The 19,001-nt window shown below is 36.3% G+C and overlaps 1 protein-coding gene across 5 annotated transcripts in view; it reads left to right on the plus strand.

Annotated features, from left to right (window-relative positions):
- MBOAT2 (membrane bound O-acyltransferase domain containing 2) overlaps positions 1-18,006 on the plus strand; it is a 96,388-nt gene extending 78,382 nt beyond the window's left edge. For all 5 annotated transcript variants that reach the window (XM_035542947.2, XM_035542945.2, XM_035542949.2 and 2 more), the window contains 5 exons: positions 2,043-2,146; positions 2,486-2,550; positions 7,448-7,580; positions 10,238-10,389; positions 10,980-18,006. In XM_035542947.2, the coding sequence (XP_035398840.1) occupies positions 2,043-2,146; positions 2,486-2,550; positions 7,448-7,580; positions 10,238-10,389; positions 10,980-11,202 (677 nt within the window). In that variant the 3' untranslated portion in view covers positions 11,203-18,006. The remainder of the gene's footprint in view (positions 1-2,042; positions 2,147-2,485; positions 2,551-7,447; positions 7,581-10,237; positions 10,390-10,979) is intronic.
- The last annotated feature ends 995 nt before the right edge of the window (positions 18,007-19,001 follow it).

The following is a 19,001-nucleotide window of genomic DNA, read 5'->3' on the forward strand; positions in this document are numbered from 1 at the left end:
TGTAGCAGAGCAGCATGACTCATTTACAGCTGCTGGTTTCATTCCCGGTCGATGAATGAAGTGCTTTCAGCACGTCTGGATATAGTAATTCTGGGGCTTGTTGTGGAATGAAATATTTTTGAATATTATGCTCTTATGCACCAGTATCATCATCTCAAAAGCAGGAGTCAGCTGAAAAATGAATAATTTTCTTCTTTCCCCCTCTGTCATTCTTCAGATAGATTTCTACTTCTGTTTGCTATCAGTGTAGCGTTAGCATTCTTTTGGTAAACTACTGCAAAAATACACCATATCGATTCTGTACTTGTGGTTTGCTAAGTAACTTTTTTCAACTCTCTCCTTCATCTAAACTTCTAATGGTGTGAGTTGAATGTGCAGAGCCCTTAACATTTTTATTGGATGGTATACTTCTGAGTTGCATGTTGCTATTCTTTGCACTTAAGAAAAAAGTTCTGTTAATAAACTGAATACTTACTAAATGCTAGTTAATAAAATGACTACTCTAGCTGTAGTCTTTGTGCTCTGGCTAGCAAGGGATTGTGGAGTTCATGTATTCAGCTATTTCTAACAGCGTAAAATTGTTGTCTAATGTTTGCAGGTGACATCAGTTATACCAGATAGATATCTTTTAAAATTGTTGTTGAAGAGGGAAAAAATATTATAAATTACCCTGTATTAAATCAAATCAGCCATCTTCAAGTCAGCCTCTTCAAGTCCTGTGAATAGTTGAAGAAACTCAACTTCAGGAAAGGAACTGTTTGAGTGTTTGGATCAATCACATCTTTTATTTTCTGAGTATGTTGGATTAGTACCTTGAAAAAGCTGTTGAGGAGAAAGGAAAATGAATTGATGAATTTCACTTACGTATCACTATTATATAAAGTAAATTCTTTTTAATATAGTAATAAAAGTTGAGGATTTTTTCTTGCCTTGCTAGTTGTAATTTAAAAAGCAAGGGACAATCTGATTAGAGTGCTTTGGAAGAGCTGTGAGCTCACACAGAGGGCTAATGTCCTGCAACTGGAGGACTTGGTCTGTATTGCTGCTGCAGAGCCTTCTGGCTACCTTGCTTCCAATTCCTTCGGATTACTTTGAATTGTGAGAGCAATGGGCATTCTCCTCCCCATGGTCATTGGTGTAGCCAAGTGCCCCATGGTTATGGTGGTTGGGTGCATGCACCCAATGCCTGGCTCAGCAGAGGCAATATTTGGGAAGGACTCCAGCCCACGTGTAAGTGGCCATCCTAATTTGAGAAGTTCAGCTGAGGAAGCTTTAGTGGCTGAGCTGACAAAGCGGAGCCAGAGGTGAGTACTGAAAGTGAGAGGCGGTGTTCAGGGTGAGACCTCTTGCTTTCCCCTGCACAATCCACATGATGGTAGCTGCTTTCCTGCAGAAAAATATTGTTTGTTTTGAAGTATTTGAGCTTTGACGTGCATTGTAAACACTCAGAAGTGGGATGTAAACAGCAGCCTTGTGCCATCAGTGGAAGTCTGACAAACTGTGCACTGCTTAGTAGATTGCTGTGTACTTCGATTAGGTCTTCACTGGTTACATGTGGTGGCTGCTGTGAATGTGCACCTAACTGAATCGTGCAGGTTTATCGTTGGGCTTTACCCATCACTACTGCTGCATAACACACACTGAAGGCATGTACCTGAGAGTTGAGCTGCTGTCTCAAGTCATCACAACCAGCCACTGTTTCATAGTCTTGATGCATCTCATTGAGTTTGTTTTTCTGTAAAATTGCTCAAGCAGATCAAAGTAGGCTGTATAAGAGAGGGAGGCATCTGTACTGTGAGGCGGATAGCAATGCCACCCATTCTTTTGCTTCAGTACAAGTCTTTTTAATTGAAAGCAAGTATGTTGCTTGGATTGTTTTCTGTTTGTTCAAGCATCTAATGCAGTGATCCTCAGTATTTAAAAATCTGTGCGTAGCCTTTGAAATGTCACAAATATTTTGAACAAACTCCATGCTGTGTACTGCACAATATTTGTAATACAGGCAGTTTGTAATTCCTTTGTTTCTTTTTGTCCCATTGCAGCAGATGCAATTAATAATGCGGCAGGATTTGGTTTTAGAGGCTATGACAAAAATGGAGTTACACGTTGGGACCTAATATCAAATCTGAGAATCCAGCAAATAGAGGTTTGTTCATTGCTCTTTTAAATAAAATACATGCCCATGTATGTATTTAATTGCAATTTCATTAACTTTTTCTAAGCGTTTTGTTTATCAAGATAGTGATTATGTTTTAAATCAGAAATGACAAGTTCACACCCTTAGGGAAGAATAGAAAATAGAATCTGCTTTGAATATGTTTTACTTGTCGGTTGATTTCCAAAATATTTTGTGCTTATAAATAGTTGAGTAAATTCCTTATTCAGTTAATCTCAAAATACATTTTGAGCAGTTTATATGCCAGAATTCTGGAATATTTTGTAACATTTCACAATTACTGAAATAACTGGTTTTGTTTTGTTTTAGTCTTCCACAAGTTTCAAGATGTTTCTTGATAACTGGAATATCCAAACAGCTCTTTGGCTTAAAAGGTATTTATTTCTTAAAGGCAAGCTATTCTGCACAGAAGTTTCTAAAATAAATATTTCTTTGAAGATAATTTAGCACTTAAAGCTAGAGCCCACAAAACAGTACAGTTGTTTAGCAACTGCATGGAACATTCTTCTCGTAATACTTGTATTAAAGCCTCTGAATTTTGATCACTTAGTGTAAACTGTCAGCTAGTGATGGAAACTGTTTAAATTCACCACTGGCTATAGGTAACCTAAAAGTATTAATCTACAGAGGAATCTCTTTTCTTTTTTTCCTGTTCCCATTCAAAGCTGTGCATGTAGCTGAGAGCAGTAGGCAAAGCATACATCTTTGGCTTCTAGCATGTGGAAGTTCTGAATTCACACAGTGATACAGGAACTTCCATATATTTCCTGAGAGAACATTTTGCACTCCTTCTGTAATGGGTGCATGGGAAGTATCAACCGTACAATGTGCTATCAAAAAAAATTTGCAAATGAATATCCCTCAGATGCATTTCTTCCCTTGTCTGGGAAACAGGCATAGTGCCCGGTGAAGTAAATCGTTCTACTTCTACCACTTCTTTGTGGTAACTAGAAAGTAAAACAATAAAGTGTTCTTGAGAGTAGTACACGGGTTTTGTTTCCCTTCTTCCAGTCTCTGTATAGATAATCTTTTATAAATAGGTGCAAATTTAACCTAGACCCCCATCTTGGGATCACTCAGAGGACCTCATCTCATTCTTGGATGGCTGGCAGCAGGAAGTTGCCTCCATCAAATTTCTTTATAGTCAGTGCTCTTTTTTCATAATTTCTTCCCTGAATATTTATCTGACTTAGTAATAAAATTTAAACAAACAAACAAAACAAAACAAAAAAACAGAAATAGAATTTCATGTGAATATTTTAGTTGGCTCCATAAGCCCTAGACTCTGTTGCTAGGACAGCAAGGAAGAATTGTATGCCACAGTTATAAAAGTGTATCATTTAATAAAGCAAGTTTTAAATTTATATATAGAATAGAAGTTTATCAGTATTAATACTTAGTATGGTTATATTTCAGTAACCATTCAAACTCTTACATTGAATGATTTTAAAGGAAAATTGGTTTACTGCAGAAAATGTTACCATTTCCATTGAATTGAAAGGAGAAAAAAAGGCAAATCAATTGCTCTTAGGGTGACATTAAAAGAAGGTGCCAAAGAAATTAATGCATCTTCTTTAATAAATGTTTTTAGAACAATTGGAGAAGAATCTTTGAGGATAGTCCAAATACGTATTGATTCTTGCCACAGTGAAAGGGAGAAAGGTGGAAATTTTTCTTAAAGTTAAATTTTGAGTAAAAGATGGTTTTAATGATTATATGCAAAGACTACAAGTAGTGACAGTGAATATACGATATGAATACCTATCACTTTGCTAGTTGCAATGCTACAGCAGTTTAAATAAGATAAGCTCATACATTACTTTAAAGATTAAAAACTTAATATCTCACTTATTTTCCCTTCATAGAAGTACCTAAAATCTTAGATATTTACCTCACAAGAAATACAGAACTGCCAAAAGTAAATATTGTTTCTGTTTCTTTTCTGATGCTCTCGGAAGTCATCAGAATTACAGGTTTTAAACCCTGATTGTGTGTTTAAAAAAAAAAAAAAAAAAAAAACAAACCCTTTTGTAAAGACTGTTATTCAGCTAACTGGTCTACAGATCATAAAGTTTAATCAGCATATCAGAAAATATAGCAGTGCAAAAGTATTATGGTTAGAAGCATGCATTTCAAAATAGATATTTACACATTAGCATGTATCAACAATATATATATCATGATAATGTTTCCTCATTGGGAAATTCCTCAGCCTGTTCATTCTTTTTTTTTTTTTTTTTTTTCCAAAGGAAACATCTAATTATGTTTGCAAAACCTCAGTGGTCCTTGTTTCTCTCTTCTGGCTTCTTCCCAGATTTCTTTTCTTCTTACAGTGGATGTAGTACTTCTAAGACCTCCAAGGTCTTTCCATGGCTTGTTACAGGCAGAATGAATTATTAAAATGGCTTAATTACCTTTCTTTTCTTTAGGTAGCACTCCTGCTAGTACATCAGTATTGCATCTGTCTTTGTTTGCAGCAGCAATTGACTGTTTATTCATGCTCAGCTGACACTCAGGTTTTCCATACTGTAGATTCATATTCATGATCATTACTTTTCCAGTAGTGTTACGTAGGCAGTTACTGGTTTGTATCTTCCACTGTTCTGAGGTGTTGTAGACTTTGGACTTCATCTTATCGATTTCAAACCATTTCAAATCTGTCAAAGATCATTTTGGATTCTAGTTCTTTATCTGGTGAGACTACAACGCACATCTTCTCTACCTCACTTTCCCTCCCATAAAGAAGGAAGGGAAGACAGGGAGAAAAACACACTTCTTAGCCTACCACCCAAGCAAGTAATGAACGTCTAGAACCAGGCCGAGGACAGTACCTTGCTGAGCAGTTGATGCATCTTCCCACTGCTAGAGCAAATCACAAATAACCTGAACAACCCACATTTGAACAGATTTTCTGAGCCTGTTATAAGGACCCTATTACCTTGGTTTGCTTTTAGGAATGTCAAGTGAAGCATTTGAACAGAAATTCTTATTGAAAAATCCACAGCGGAATTTTTAAGCTTACTTTTAACTCTTTGCAGTTGAAACCTGATGATTGTTTCTAGTATGTATCTGGCCTGACTTGTGTTGATACGACTGATATTTGGTTAGTTAATCAAGTTAGATTTTTAGCTCCTGAATTCCTTACAGGGGAAAATCTGCTCAGTTAAAGTAGCTTAAACTAAAGAAAAAGGAGTTTTAAGCCATTTATCAATATATTAATGATACGTAATTAACCAGCAGTCAGTGAAATACACATTCAGGATTCATATCAGTACTACAACAGGTAACATTTTGTAAGAGCATGGTGTTGTGACTTAATAAACAAGTTTCTAAACCCTCTTCTGTAGCTAATCCCAAAGAGTTTTAAAAATGCACGTACATGCCCACAGTTACATGCAGCCTGCCTACATGCCAAAAACCATGCAGGTTACAAAAACACACCTCCTTTTTCCAAGTGTGGGCCTCCTGCTTGTGCACGCTGCCTGTGGGAGATTGAGTTCCCCAGTTTTATGTGAACCTGCTGATTCACATGCCAATTAGAAAAGCAGGCAACGAATTCACATGAATGCAGCTGATAGGGGTGAGATATTGCTCCCTGTGTATTGCTTACTGTACTGACATTCCCCTTGCTGGATGAAGGCTACTTGGTGTCCACTGGGAAGGCTGCTCTGTCTTGGCATTGGCAGAGGTCGTGATGCTCGTGGGGTGACTTCTGGCAGCGTGAAACCAGGTTTTGACTCCCGGTGTTTTTATTCCAAGGCATCTCTGAATTGTTGCAACTTTTCATGCTGCTTTTCTGCTTCTTTCCAGGCTGACACCTTCTTTGTTTCAAAAGTCTCTTTGAAATTCCTGGTTATTGTTTAATCTGGCCACTGTTACTTTCTTCATTAAGGTTATCTATTTTGGGCGAATGACCTCAGATAGTTTTGTGTATTACTTAGGCAGGTATACACTTGCACCCTACTTAAGGCCCACATTCTTTTCTTAACAGCTGTTGTTAGCAAAGCCCTTTGGTGAGGGGAGGGGGCTGTAGTGGTGCCCCACCCTGAAGAGCTCGTGAGATAAAACTCACCGCATCTACTTGTCTGAAATAAATTAGCAGAATACAATTTTGATCTTTCCCTGTTCAGCTTCTGTCTTTTTACCTTCTGCTTTTTAACACCAACTGTATTACTTAGCCTTAACAATCTTTTGTATATATGGAAGTAGTAGTAAAATAGTTAAATAAATAGTGAATGTTTCGGTTTTCTGTATCATTAGCTTGTCTTCCTCTTTCAATAGTAGACTTGCATTCTCTTCTGTCTTCCTGTTACATGCTATGTATTTATAAAAACCTTTTCACATATTGGTGTCAATGCCCTTTTTTTAGTTAAAACTCATTTTTATATGTTAGTCTTAGATTTCTGTTCATGCATGCTTGTGCTGTTTATTTTTGCTTCACTTCAGTATGCATCTGTTTCCATATTTCCTATTGCTTTTTGGTTTTCAGATCATTAAAGAACTCTTGATGAAGCCATATCAGGACCTTACCATGCTTCCTATCATTCTTCCACATCATGATGGTTTGTCACTGTGTCATTTAATGTTGTCTTTTAGAAGCTACTACCTCTCTTGGATTCCTTTTTCCCTTTGTCCTTCTAGAACTCCGTATTGTAGGACCTTGCCAAGTAATTCAGAGTCTCAATTTTTAAACAGCAAAGTTCAGCATTCTCCTTATTTAATATTCTTGCATTCCTAGACTCATTAATTATCACTTCATCATCATGCTCACCTGATTGCCCTACACACACGTACAACTACAGTCTCTCTGTTACTCAAAATTGAAGGTAGTTGTTACTTTTCCCCTTTACCCATAAGCAGATTCCATTTTATGAAAAATATATATCGGACTTACTGCAAGAGCTTGTGGGATATTCTGTGCCTTCCAGTCTAGCTTTTCAACATATTTTTAGATGGCTCAAGATCCCTTATTAATACCAACACCTGTCTTTGGATGCTTCTGTATCACTTCACTATAAATAAGTACCATAAATGATGGCACTCAGCTTAGGTTAGCACTGAGGGGTTACATCTGCAGCTGTGAGTAGCTTTAGATATTTTCTCTAAGTCATAATGTAGTGGCAATGTTATTAATAATAGTAAACTGCAGTTGCATTGCAAATATTATGTTAGAGGTGAACCTGCTAAAAGTATGAATGTATAAATAGTAACAGGAAAGATTGATGATCTGTCTCTCATGTTATTTATCTTGGTTTGTCTTTCATTTGTTAGAGTGTGCTATGAGCGAGCCACCTTCAGCCCGACGATCCAGACGTTCATCCTTTCTGCCATTTGGCATGGGGTTTACCCGGGATATTATTTAACATTTTTAACAGGAGTACTAATGACACTAGCAGCACGAGCTGTAAGTACCAACCAAGTATCTTCTTAAATAATAAGTAGTTTTATGAAAGAAAATTGAGACCATGTTCTGTAGTCCAGAGATGTGCTTTACAGATGACACAAACAGTATGTCTGATAGTGTTTACTTTTTATTTATGAGAACAGTGGGAATGATTAATTACAAAGAGGGAGTAATCAGCAGAATGAAGCAATGTACACATCCTATAACATCTTTGTGGCATATCTTTTGTGTAAACTCTTCCTCTCCTGTAACTGATCATGTGTTATTATGCCATGCTAAACAAGATGTTATCTGGGATCGTTCTGAAAAAGCCTCTCTTATCATTGATGATCATTAGCTTGAAATTAGAGGGTTAGTGCTAGATATTTATAGACTCCATCCCCTCCCTAATTTCTGTCCAATACTGTTAAAACGATGGTAACTAAAGAATTCTCCCCCTCAACAGCACATAAACATCTGTAGGGCAGTTACTACTTAAAATTGTCCAACCAGCAGCACAGTAATAATAACAAACTTTGCTGTTGCTATTTAGAGCAAACTGGACCCAGCAAATCTGTCAAAAAATTTCTCACAGTCCTGCTGGAGAAGCTGAATAAGAACAAAGGCAGGTTTTTCAGCTGCTCAAGGGGAAAGAGGAGCAAAATATTCAGATGTCAGCCCAGAGCAGAATAGCAGACCGCTTTTCCATTGAAAGAGCCAGGAGACTGAGAAATGAAGCAGACTGCTCTTTCTTGCTGTGATAGCTAGGGGAAGGTGGTACTTCAGATTTAGATTGTTGCTAACAGTAATAAAACACCTGCTTCTCTTACTTCATGGAGGTGTGGGTATAGTCTTTGACAGAATTGACTCCTTTCTTTAGAATAAGTGTATTTCCCATCTCCATTCCAGTCTCTGTCACAGTGAACTGTGGCATCTGTCAACCAAGGGCAAAAGCCAGGGTTCAGGGACAGTTCACAGGTAGAAGTTGTGTTTTCTCAGCAGCGCAAGTCCAGTAAATCAGACTGCTTCCTGCACTTAGTCCTGGTCCTGATTGATACCATCAATCAATAAAAATTGTTTTGATTAGTCCTGATTGATACCATCAATCAATAAAATATTGAATAAAAAGATTTTCAGTTTCTGTACAAACCGGTACTTAATACTAACTGGTAAGATATGTTAGAGGCACTTTAGCATGTTTAGTATTTAACTCTATTAGCCTTTATTAAGACTGAATGAACTGCCAACTCCGATTCACATTTTCTTCTCCTGCCATGCCTAAATGTGTATTCAACTTGTTTTATTCCCTTTAATCATTACATGCTTCATAATCAGATGTTTACTATGGGCAATTATAGATTTATCTTAAATGTCATCCTTCAGGTCCTACAGTACTCCATTTCTCTACAAGAAATTCTGTAAAACTTGGATGAAGCTTTACAGAACTCAGGAGCAAGTCACTGTACGTGGTGATAGGAGAAAGCAGGGGAGATGACAGGCAGCAAGGTAGAAGGGTATGAGGCTAGAATGACTTATCTTTCTTAGCTTAACTAACAAAGTCTTAGTGGGAATGTGATATGTACATGGGAATATGGGTAAAGAGGGCAAGAAAACTGAAAAAGGGTTTTAATGTAAAGAAGGAAATCAGCATAAGCCAGCCTAGAATTGTGTTTTGGCAGGAAGCCTTCAGAGGAGTGGTTAGTGGAACGACCTTTCATGGAGGGCATTAGTTAATTTTCCCCCATGTCAATCCTAAAATCTTTATTTGTCAGGCGCAGGAACCTTGTTGGAGTCTGGAAGTCAGCAGATGATTGAGATAATTTAGGAGTTATTTTGGAGGAAAATGTAATTAGGAGGAAAATGTAAACCTTAGAGGAATCCATTTTGTATCTATATTACCAAGAGGGGTTGATGGCGTCCCCACTTAAGACACTTGTTTAGTGGACTCATATTAGAGGTTCTGTCTCGGTTTAAACAAAATTGAACTCAAACCTATGCAGGTTTGGGATTTTTTGAAATACCTTTCCTATTCCATTATTCAAACAGTATTTTACAAGCAAAAGAAGACTCAGCATATGAAATAATAAATCTTTTTATAGTAGTCCCACTTGATATTAGTTCTTATTAAGATACCTGACATTTGTCATTAGAACTGACATTTGGAATTTTCTGGTTTCTTTTTTTTTTATTTGTTTGGTTTTTGTTTGTTTGTTTTGTTTTTATCCCACTAGTCTTAAAATATATCTTAGCCATTTACATATGTTAGCTGCTTACTACACAGGGGCTTTCAGCAGAAGCCTTCTGGTTTTCATTTACTCTAAAACTTTGTATTTACAAAATGTGTTGGTAGAATAGAATGCGCCTGCCACATTCAGATAAGTAGTCTAAAGATGCACTGGATTTAGGGCGGATGGGTGCTTATACATTCTTTTAATTTGGCTTAAATTCTTAAATAGTTAAAATTCCTGCACCGGATGAAGCATGCTATCCTAAAAGGCAAGGAATTTGAATTGACTCCCTTTGAAGTTAATGTATTTTAAGTATTTTAAACGGACAAGATGCTTGTCCAGACAGTAGCACTTCTATTCATCCTATGAATTTTATGGAAAAATTCTATACAGGAAGATAGCAGTAATTAGTTTATTACTAATCTAACTTACTATTATCTGCTTTTTCAGATAAGAAACAATATCAGACATTATTTTGTTGAATCTCCTACTGTTAAACTATGTTATGATATTGTAACATGGATGACAACTCAAGTAGCAATAAGTTACACAGTTGTGCCATTTGTACTGCTTTCTGTGAAACCCTCTCTCACCTTTTACAGGTAAGCGCGTTCTGTTTCCTTTCTCTTTTCTTTAACTCAAAGGAAATGGATGTATTTTCTGTGGCAGAAGATTTCTGAATTATATTAGTGATAATTATCAGATTTGTCAGTTGAGCAAGCTATTTGTATTCTAACATGTGAGCTTGGTTTTTGTTTAAGAAACCATGGAGTGCTCTTGTTTTCCTATCATAATGGACTTATTTTTTCTTGCAGTGGGAAAATAAAACCTTTGAGATGAGTTTATGTCCTTGACCTATTTTATATCAAGACTAGATAATGACTTCCTACAAGTAACTTTTTTGAAATAGTAAAGAGATCAAAGCAGATTTCTCTTCGCTTGGCATCTGGTACTTAAGAAATTTGGTACCATCTCTGATACAGCACTAAATACCATGGGAGAAGACTTTATTTCTATTTCTCCCCTTACTACTTTTTAATTTAAAAAGAAAATATTAATGTTTTGCTTAGATATTTTATGTGAAAAGTACTGTATGCAAGTAGGTCTCCTTAAGTATCTCATAAGACTAGTCAAGAGTTTTGTTGAACTAGTGTTTTTACTTGTTGTTTTGTTTTTTTGTATTTTTTTTTAGCTCCTGCTATTTCTGTCTTCATATTGCCAGCATCCTGGTGCTGTTGGTATTTCCATTGAAAAGAACTCAAAAAGGAAGTAAAAAGCATGAAAGCATCCAGCCTGTGTGGTCCAAAAAACTAGAAGAAGAAAATCTTTTGCAAAAGAACAGTTATTCCACAACAAATAATAGTTTCAGTCAGAAAGAAGAAATAACCTGCAGATATCAAGCACTAAAGCAGTGATTGAGGAGTACTATGATGAATATATTTTGTATGTTTTCAGAAACCCATTTTTAGCACCTTTTAAAGGGGTTTGTATTTGTTTGCAAAGATGTTTAGTATGAAAAGAATGCATTACCTAGGAAAATCACATACAATAGCAAGACTGGAAACAAAACAGATTAACCCCTCCCATGCCATGTCCCTGTGGGTCACGCCTTATATGAAGATATTACCATTATTTCAATGGGCACTCAGGACTTGCAACGTATGTCCATAGGGTCATATGTGTGCCCTTTGCTGAATGTACGTTGTGTATCCCAAGGCACTGATGGGGTGAAATAAAATTGTGTCAATCTAGGATTAACAAATGGAAATTAATTTTTCCAAATGAATGACTTGCCTTAAACCCTCTATTTACTGAAATATTGTTTCTAAGTGGTATTTTCACGACTGATTTTGTGGAAAGCATATTTCAAATATATGATCCTATATGCTATAAAGAAGATAAAAATGTGAAATGCAAAGTCATTAGAAGGTTTTCGAACCTCCTCTTTAAAAGGGAATTGCAATAAGCATCTCAGTATTTGGAGGGTTTTCTTAAAGTATCTCAAACAATTACAGTACATTATGGAACTGTAAACTTTACTGATGCCAAATTATAGTTAGGTTTCTGTGATAAAGAGTCTAATTACACATGACCCTTCTGAATGGATTAAAAAAAAAAACACATACACCTGGAGGTTCACCTTTTCCAGAGCTTGACAGCTCCATACTGTTTCTTTTAATTTAAAGTATAAAACCACTACAAAACATCACCAAGTAGGCTTTGCAGCTACAGAAGGAAAGGCAGCCGTAGGACACTGAATGACACTGTGCAAGCAGCAGGACTTCAATGAAAAAGTGTTTTTACCCTTAAATGCCAGAAATACTTGTTCTAGAATAGAACTATTTCACCAAAAATGATTTTTAATACTTAAAAACAAAGTCATTTTGAATTTTAAGGCATACAGTAGTTAGTTGATGATGCTTGAGGTGTAAAAATGTCAAAATTAACTTGAGATCTAATTCATATGGTGAAATGTGAAATCACCATGATAACCAAGTTCTGTATGCTTAATCATTGATGGCCCTTTATGCAAAGAAGTATATGAATTAGAGGAAAAGATTTCTCTTTAAATTAGGATTTAAAATGCAGATTTCACATAGTATTTGTGGGTAACAGTGAAAGAAAGAAATCCTTGAGAATATCAAACTAACTGAATTATGGAAGAAAGTCAAGGGAATAATGCATTGGTTATATCTATTCCAGATCATTTGTTGTGATGATTGTCCCTGCAAAAGTACTGTGTTAAAGGGCTACATATTGCTTATATTCTGTGTTTTCATATGATTTTATTTTAGTAAATGAACAGTTTATCCACACGTTGTACCAGTTTTAAAGCTAGAAAAAAAATACTACTGGAGAAAAATAATGCAGCTTGTTGGTTAGTAACCTATGAATGAATGAAATGAATGAAAAGTTTTATCATACTATTTTGATCCTGAAATTTTTGATCAAGTATCTGGACTGGTGGGGTCAATATTCCTAATACCAGGGGAACCGTAATGGTCATCATCAGCCCTCTAAGGACATTACCATGCAGAATTAGTCACAATACTTGTCTGACTTACTCTCTGAAGAACCAAATCCTAAGTCAGGTCAGAGCTGTTTCCTTGCTGTGGTAGTTCTGTGTCTGTCCTTTGTCTCCTTGCTTAAAAGTCCAGGAGGAAAACACACTTTTAGAAATTATTACGTGTAGGTTAGCACTACTTAACTGACACAGAAAGGTGGAACTAAATATGGAATGAGTCTTAGGTGGGCAGGGACGTTAAGTGTTTCAGTGACAGCCGTATTATCTTTAAAAGAAAATAATCTGATTTCTAAATCCTTCTGTTGATTACCCAAGTAGACCTCCCCATGGTGTTGCCATTGTAATCATTTGTCTCTACAAAATGACATTTTTTTTCTTCCATTGTTTATAAGCAAGGGCACACTAATTTCTTTATGCTTATTTATCCTTATTAGAGATAGAATCAGGAAAGACATTTTCCACTTTCTGTTCTTGGAAGGACATTCACGTTAAATAACAAATAGAACTGCACATTTCTGGGTGGGTGAGTAGATTTTGGGTTGATTCTTTCAGTATTTGTCGCTGTTCGACTTGAATTCCTCTTCTTGTTGGTGCAGGCTATATATCTACTCAAACAAGCAGTTTTGGATGCCAGTACATCTCATGTGCCATTTTTCCATTAATATTCTGGTATTCTCTTCTTGTTTTGGCAGAAGTGCCAATACGTGCGAGGGAGGCTTCTGAATTCTTCATTGAGAAATACAAAAGCAATTGCAAGCACTCCCAGAAAATAAGCAGATTTAGGCTAGTGAAGGCCGGTACTTCAGCGTGAGTGAACTCACAGATACAGTTTTGTTCAGAACTTACGTGCAAGTTAAAACTGATAAGAAAATGTGCTTGCTTTAGCTGGTTACAAGTAGCAAGATACGGGTTTCAAAACTGGACATGACTGGTGTCTGTGTGCAATACAATTAGTTTTTTCTTCATGATTTGAACCCCTTAAATAATTGCAACATAAGAAAATGATGACAATTTTATTTTGCGTAGAATTTCTTTTTAATTGTAGTGTCCTAAAATTTAGTTTTTTAAATATCATTGTGGAATATAGAAGTACTTGAAGTAGCTGTAACAAAAATTGCTCCTTATGCAGATGAGTTCTCTTGAGGACTACATAAGGAGGTTTTTTGGTTTTTCTTTTAAATGGCAGCACTCTGATATTATTCAAATTGGGTTTTAGTCATTGTTTTCCCTCAGCTTTGCTAGTGTTCTGCCTTGCTACCACAAATGAAAATGTGGCACTGGATCCTTTTTATTCAGTCAGTCAAAAAGACAAGAGCAGCCAGCCCAGATGCTTTAGATAATCTTCAAGTTTTACACACTTAACTTCCTAATAATGAACTTGAAAGGGTGATAGTGATTTACTATTACTCTTGCTGAAAAAAAAAAGGTGGAAAGCAAATTGACTAGAACCATTTTGGACATAAAGGAAACGTGGTTTTCAGTGTTCTTTCACTTAACTAATGTATATCCAAAAGACAGAAGTCTTTTCTGTATTCCAGATGAGCACTCTTCGAAAAGTAAATGTAACATATTATTCATAATTTTATGGTGCTTTGCAGATATTTGCCTATTGTGAACAATTCAAAGAGGCACTTAATGAGTTAATATTAGTTACTAAATGTAGTCACCCTGCTAGTAACTATTCGCTTGCTTAACCTTTTTTTAACCTTTTATGCTTCTGTATTAATGAAAGAGATATGTGTTATATATATATTTAAAGACTAGTTTCAGTGGTGCCTACTACTGTTGTAATAGGGAAGGCTTTGTTAGCTTTACAGTTACACTATGCCCTTCGTGAGGAAACTTATTCTTCTGTGGCCATTCCTTCCACTGACGTAGACAAGGTTTCAGTAATAGGTGACACTTTAAAACATATTATCATGTAAAAAACATTATCATGTAAAAATATTGATATGCATTTTAATATGCTCTTAATAGAAATCATGCTTTAATGAGAAGACTTTGCAAAGAGATCTTTGTGTATTCCGTGCTCTACACTGACTTGTGATATGAGTTTTACCAGTAGAGTATATCAAACAGTAAAAGAATTTTACACTTATTTAACTTGTTCCCTTTCCCCTGTGGGAATAAGTAATATAAACACAAGCACTAAGCTTGTATGACAGGATGGACACGAGGTAGTTGTGCCCCTTTTACTGGCATTCATCTAGTTGGTTGTAGAACTTCTGATGCAGATGAGATCTGTTTTGCAAACACCCTTGTGAGAGCCTGGCCTCCTGTTAAATCAATATCAAAAGTAATTTTAACAGAGTCTGGATTTTTCTCTCGGAAGCTTTGCAAACAAATTGTTGACAATTTGTTTAAGTACACGGGCAGGTGTATACTTGTGTTTGCATACAAATGTGTCACTGTTGCTTACATGTAAACTTTCACGTGTTCAACTTTATAAGTTGACCTGGAGAGACAGAGAAGTTTAAAAGCACGAGCTAGAATAATTTTAGGCTTTTTTTTCCTTTACCCTTAACTCTTTCACTTCGTAATTTTCATTGAATTCTGAAAGCAGGTTTGATTTTTTATTTTCCCAATGAATTTGGAAATGCTGCCATTTATTTTGTAAGGTGATCAGTGTTAGAAAAACAGATGGAAATAAATTCCAGCTTTTTATTATGATGCCAACCCTACATATAAAAACATGTTCTGTGCTGATCCATCACAGCATTTAAGTACACAATTATTCTTTATTTATTTAGGTCCAGTAGTGCTCAGAACAGCACTTGGTATATTTTTAAGTGCTGGCAAAACATCGGCTGGCTGTAAGTGCTTCAAGTTAAACAAGTACTTAAATGCTATGCTGAGTAAGTATCTAAGCAGATACTCTACTGAATCGCACCTACTCTCTGCCCAGATTACCAGATCTGAGGTCTGAATCTCAGCTAGTTGGCACCGTTAGCCTTTCCCCTCCTCACAGCTCCCTGCACAGAAGTCTGTGCAGTCTGAGCGTGACCCATCAGTGGCCAGGAGGATTTGGCACAGAGTTCCTGGGGTGGCTCACGCTGCTAACGCTACAGGCAGGGCTGGACAGAGGAGCTTCTTGCAGCCCTAGCTGCTGCCGCTCTGTGCTAGATCTGCCTGGAACTGTGGTGGGTGTTGCTATCCTAACCTGGACACTTTGCAAACTCCGCAAAATACAGGCATCTGCAAAGTTTCCCTGAGATGTTTTAACTTCATATGTTGCAACAGTTACTTATTATGATTAAAACTAAACGATTTTTTTTAATTTCTTAAAAGCGAGTTTTGAGATGAGCTTTTTGTATATTTTTAACAAAACCTATCAAGTGTAACAATTTTCACCCCATAGAATAATATCTAAAACATAACCTGCTCACTTCGCAGCGATACAAACGTGCAAAAGCAAATTTTGCCACTTCACCCTCTTCTGTGAGTTAGTTCAGTGTCCAGTGACACAGGCCTGGTTTTGGTTTTAGGCACTTTTAGATGGCCTGACTCCATGTGCATATCCATATAAACACTTACGAATTGACAAGCTGTAGCTGCCTATGGTGTGCATAAATATGTTTAAAATAGGTCATATCAATATTTACATGACAGTAGCATTGAGCCCGCTGGTTGTATGCTGCATCTGCTGACGTCTCTTCAGCTCTGGTCTTGGAGCACTAAGCGTTCTGCTTCTGGAAGTGCAAACAGAATCTGCTGGTTACGGCTTGAGTGGAAGGTAAAGGGCTTCTTTCAGTTTGGGTTTTCTGCTGCAGACCATGTAGGCAAAATTGGACTGCAGATACGTGACTGAAATCTGAGTTGGAAACTGGGCCACTTGTGGAGGAAGCTTCTTTTGTTAATAGTGGCTCGGTCTAGCACCTTATTCCAAAGGAACCTCTGGGCAAGAGACACCTCTGCAGAATCTCCTTCCTTTTGTTCTGAGGGAGAAATACCCCAGGCTGGATTTACATTTAGGTTTCCCCATGATCCGTAGTATGAACAGACAGCTGTGGTCCATGCTTTAGTCAGACTGGGAGGGTATCTTTCTTCCGTCCAAATGGTGAAGATGTAATCTGAGATACAAAAAGTAGTGAAATCTGAGATAAAAAATAGGGTGCCTAGAGACTGGCAATCAGAATAGTGTAACACTACATACTAAAGGTGCAACAATCTTTTGTCACAATAAGTTAAAGGAGTATTTGCCTACGCGTATTTTGCCTTTCTATGTGTTTCAGTTCTCTTTACGTCTTTTCTTTGTACCTTTTTTTTGTCCAGTGGTATTGACTATTTCTCTGAAGAACCTTCTGATGTGTCTTACTGTGACAAAGGTGTCAAAAATGATAAACAGTAACTAGGTAGTCATTCGTAAATCCCAGATCTCAGATGTATTCTAGATCAGTTAGAAGAGAACATTCAAAATACATTGAATGGAAAAATAGTGTAAGATGGGTGAAAACAGCATTATTCGAAGATGTTGTAATAAGTTATCGAATTTAAGACTTTAAAATACAGAACTACATTATTTTCTGCCTTGGTCAAACGTTCAAGGGAATAGTTTTACCTCAATGCAGAAGTAGTAATGCCTCCAAATACCCATATGTTCAGATGAGAAAACACCCCTGAAAGTGTGGATAGCTACAGTATTCCTAAATTTGCCTTTCCTGATTCAGAATATAATGCATTGTCAGTGAATTTCATTTTTATTATTCCAAAATATATATTTTTTAAAAAGTGTTATTTTTCAACAGATCCATAAACTAAGTGTTGGTGTATGGTAAAATTAAAATACCACTGTTAGTTACACTGTGATTGTGATATTTTAATAATTACTTATTTCTAATTTGTCTCAGCAGTGCTGCAGAAGCAGCATGCTGTTATGTTTTAAAGGTGTTTTTAACTTGCCTATAAATGTTTTTTTCTAATTTGTGTCTTTAAATCTGATTAAACTGTAGTTTAAAAAAATGTGAACTTGTTTTTCTAAATTCATTGGTGTCTGTCTGTTTTTAATGAGTGCTAAAAATGGGATTATTTTAATGCAGTTTCTCCTTTATAGATTACTAAGCATCACGACACACATTTACACTGTTATTTGGAGTATTCTGTTTAAAAATTGTTTTTATCCCATATGTTGTCTGGAGCTGGCATACAAATGTATACATATAATTATTTTTCAGTAGAGCTGGTAAATAGAATTTCAAAGCCCGCTACTTGTTACTTGGGAACTGTACTTACACAACTTTAAAATTCCATCTAAAAGCCTATTGCTACCTTGTGTGCCCTGTTTCTGAACGTGACAACTCAAGGTTTTTTTCAGCTGGTAACTTCATAACTAACAAACCAACATCAGTGTTTCAAACAAGTTGCTTATTTAATTGCTGACTCAAAAGAAACAGGACTAAATGTGTACTATACATGTGCGTTTCTTTTGCTGGTTGAAGCTTCCCTATTAGGACTCCAGTGCGAGAGTTGGCTGGTGATGGTATATTAAAGCAGACTGAGACTCCTTGACCTATAGGCTCTTTACCATGCACCTATAAATTGTTACAGGCTAGAGAAGGTATATAGTATGCCAGTACTACTCAAGTGCTGTTTCTGTCGCTTCCTATGTAATAATGAATCATTTTCTCCCTTCTCTTTATCTGGTATTAATGATTCAGAGCGTACTTGGAAAAACCAATATAATTTTGTGAAGAGATCTTTACAAATATGTCTCTGCTTGGAGCAACACTAGAATGTATGTGTTGGTCTCTTCAAAGGCCCAGCTGTGCTAATGATATTTTTAAACGTTGTGTTTAGAATTCCCCTTTAGGAAGTCGTATCATGGGAGATTAAAACAAAGCAACAAGGACAAAAAAAAGACTTGCCATTTCAACACAAAGGACTACAGATACAGTTATAGAAACTCTCATGATTTGTCATTTCAACCAGAACTTAGATACTGCAATGGAAATTGCCTCCTCAGGTTCACAAGGGTGGGGGTCACCAGTCTGAAAAGTATTCCCATGAACTAAATTAACTAACTGATTTATCAATGCATTTAGTGAGAAACATATGAACATATTAAGATAAAATACAGTTTTCTGTTACCGTTTCAGGACGATGAAACTTGTTGGTGCATCTGATTTATTCTTATGATGGAAAACTGAAACTCCACTTTTTTAAGACACTGAAGAAAAAGTCCTGATTAAGAAC

Source organism: Cygnus atratus, chromosome 3 (assembly GCF_013377495.2).
Source record: "Cygnus atratus isolate AKBS03 ecotype Queensland, Australia chromosome 3, CAtr_DNAZoo_HiC_assembly, whole genome shotgun sequence".
Classification (NCBI taxonomy): domain Eukaryota; kingdom Metazoa; phylum Chordata; class Aves; order Anseriformes; family Anatidae; genus Cygnus; species Cygnus atratus.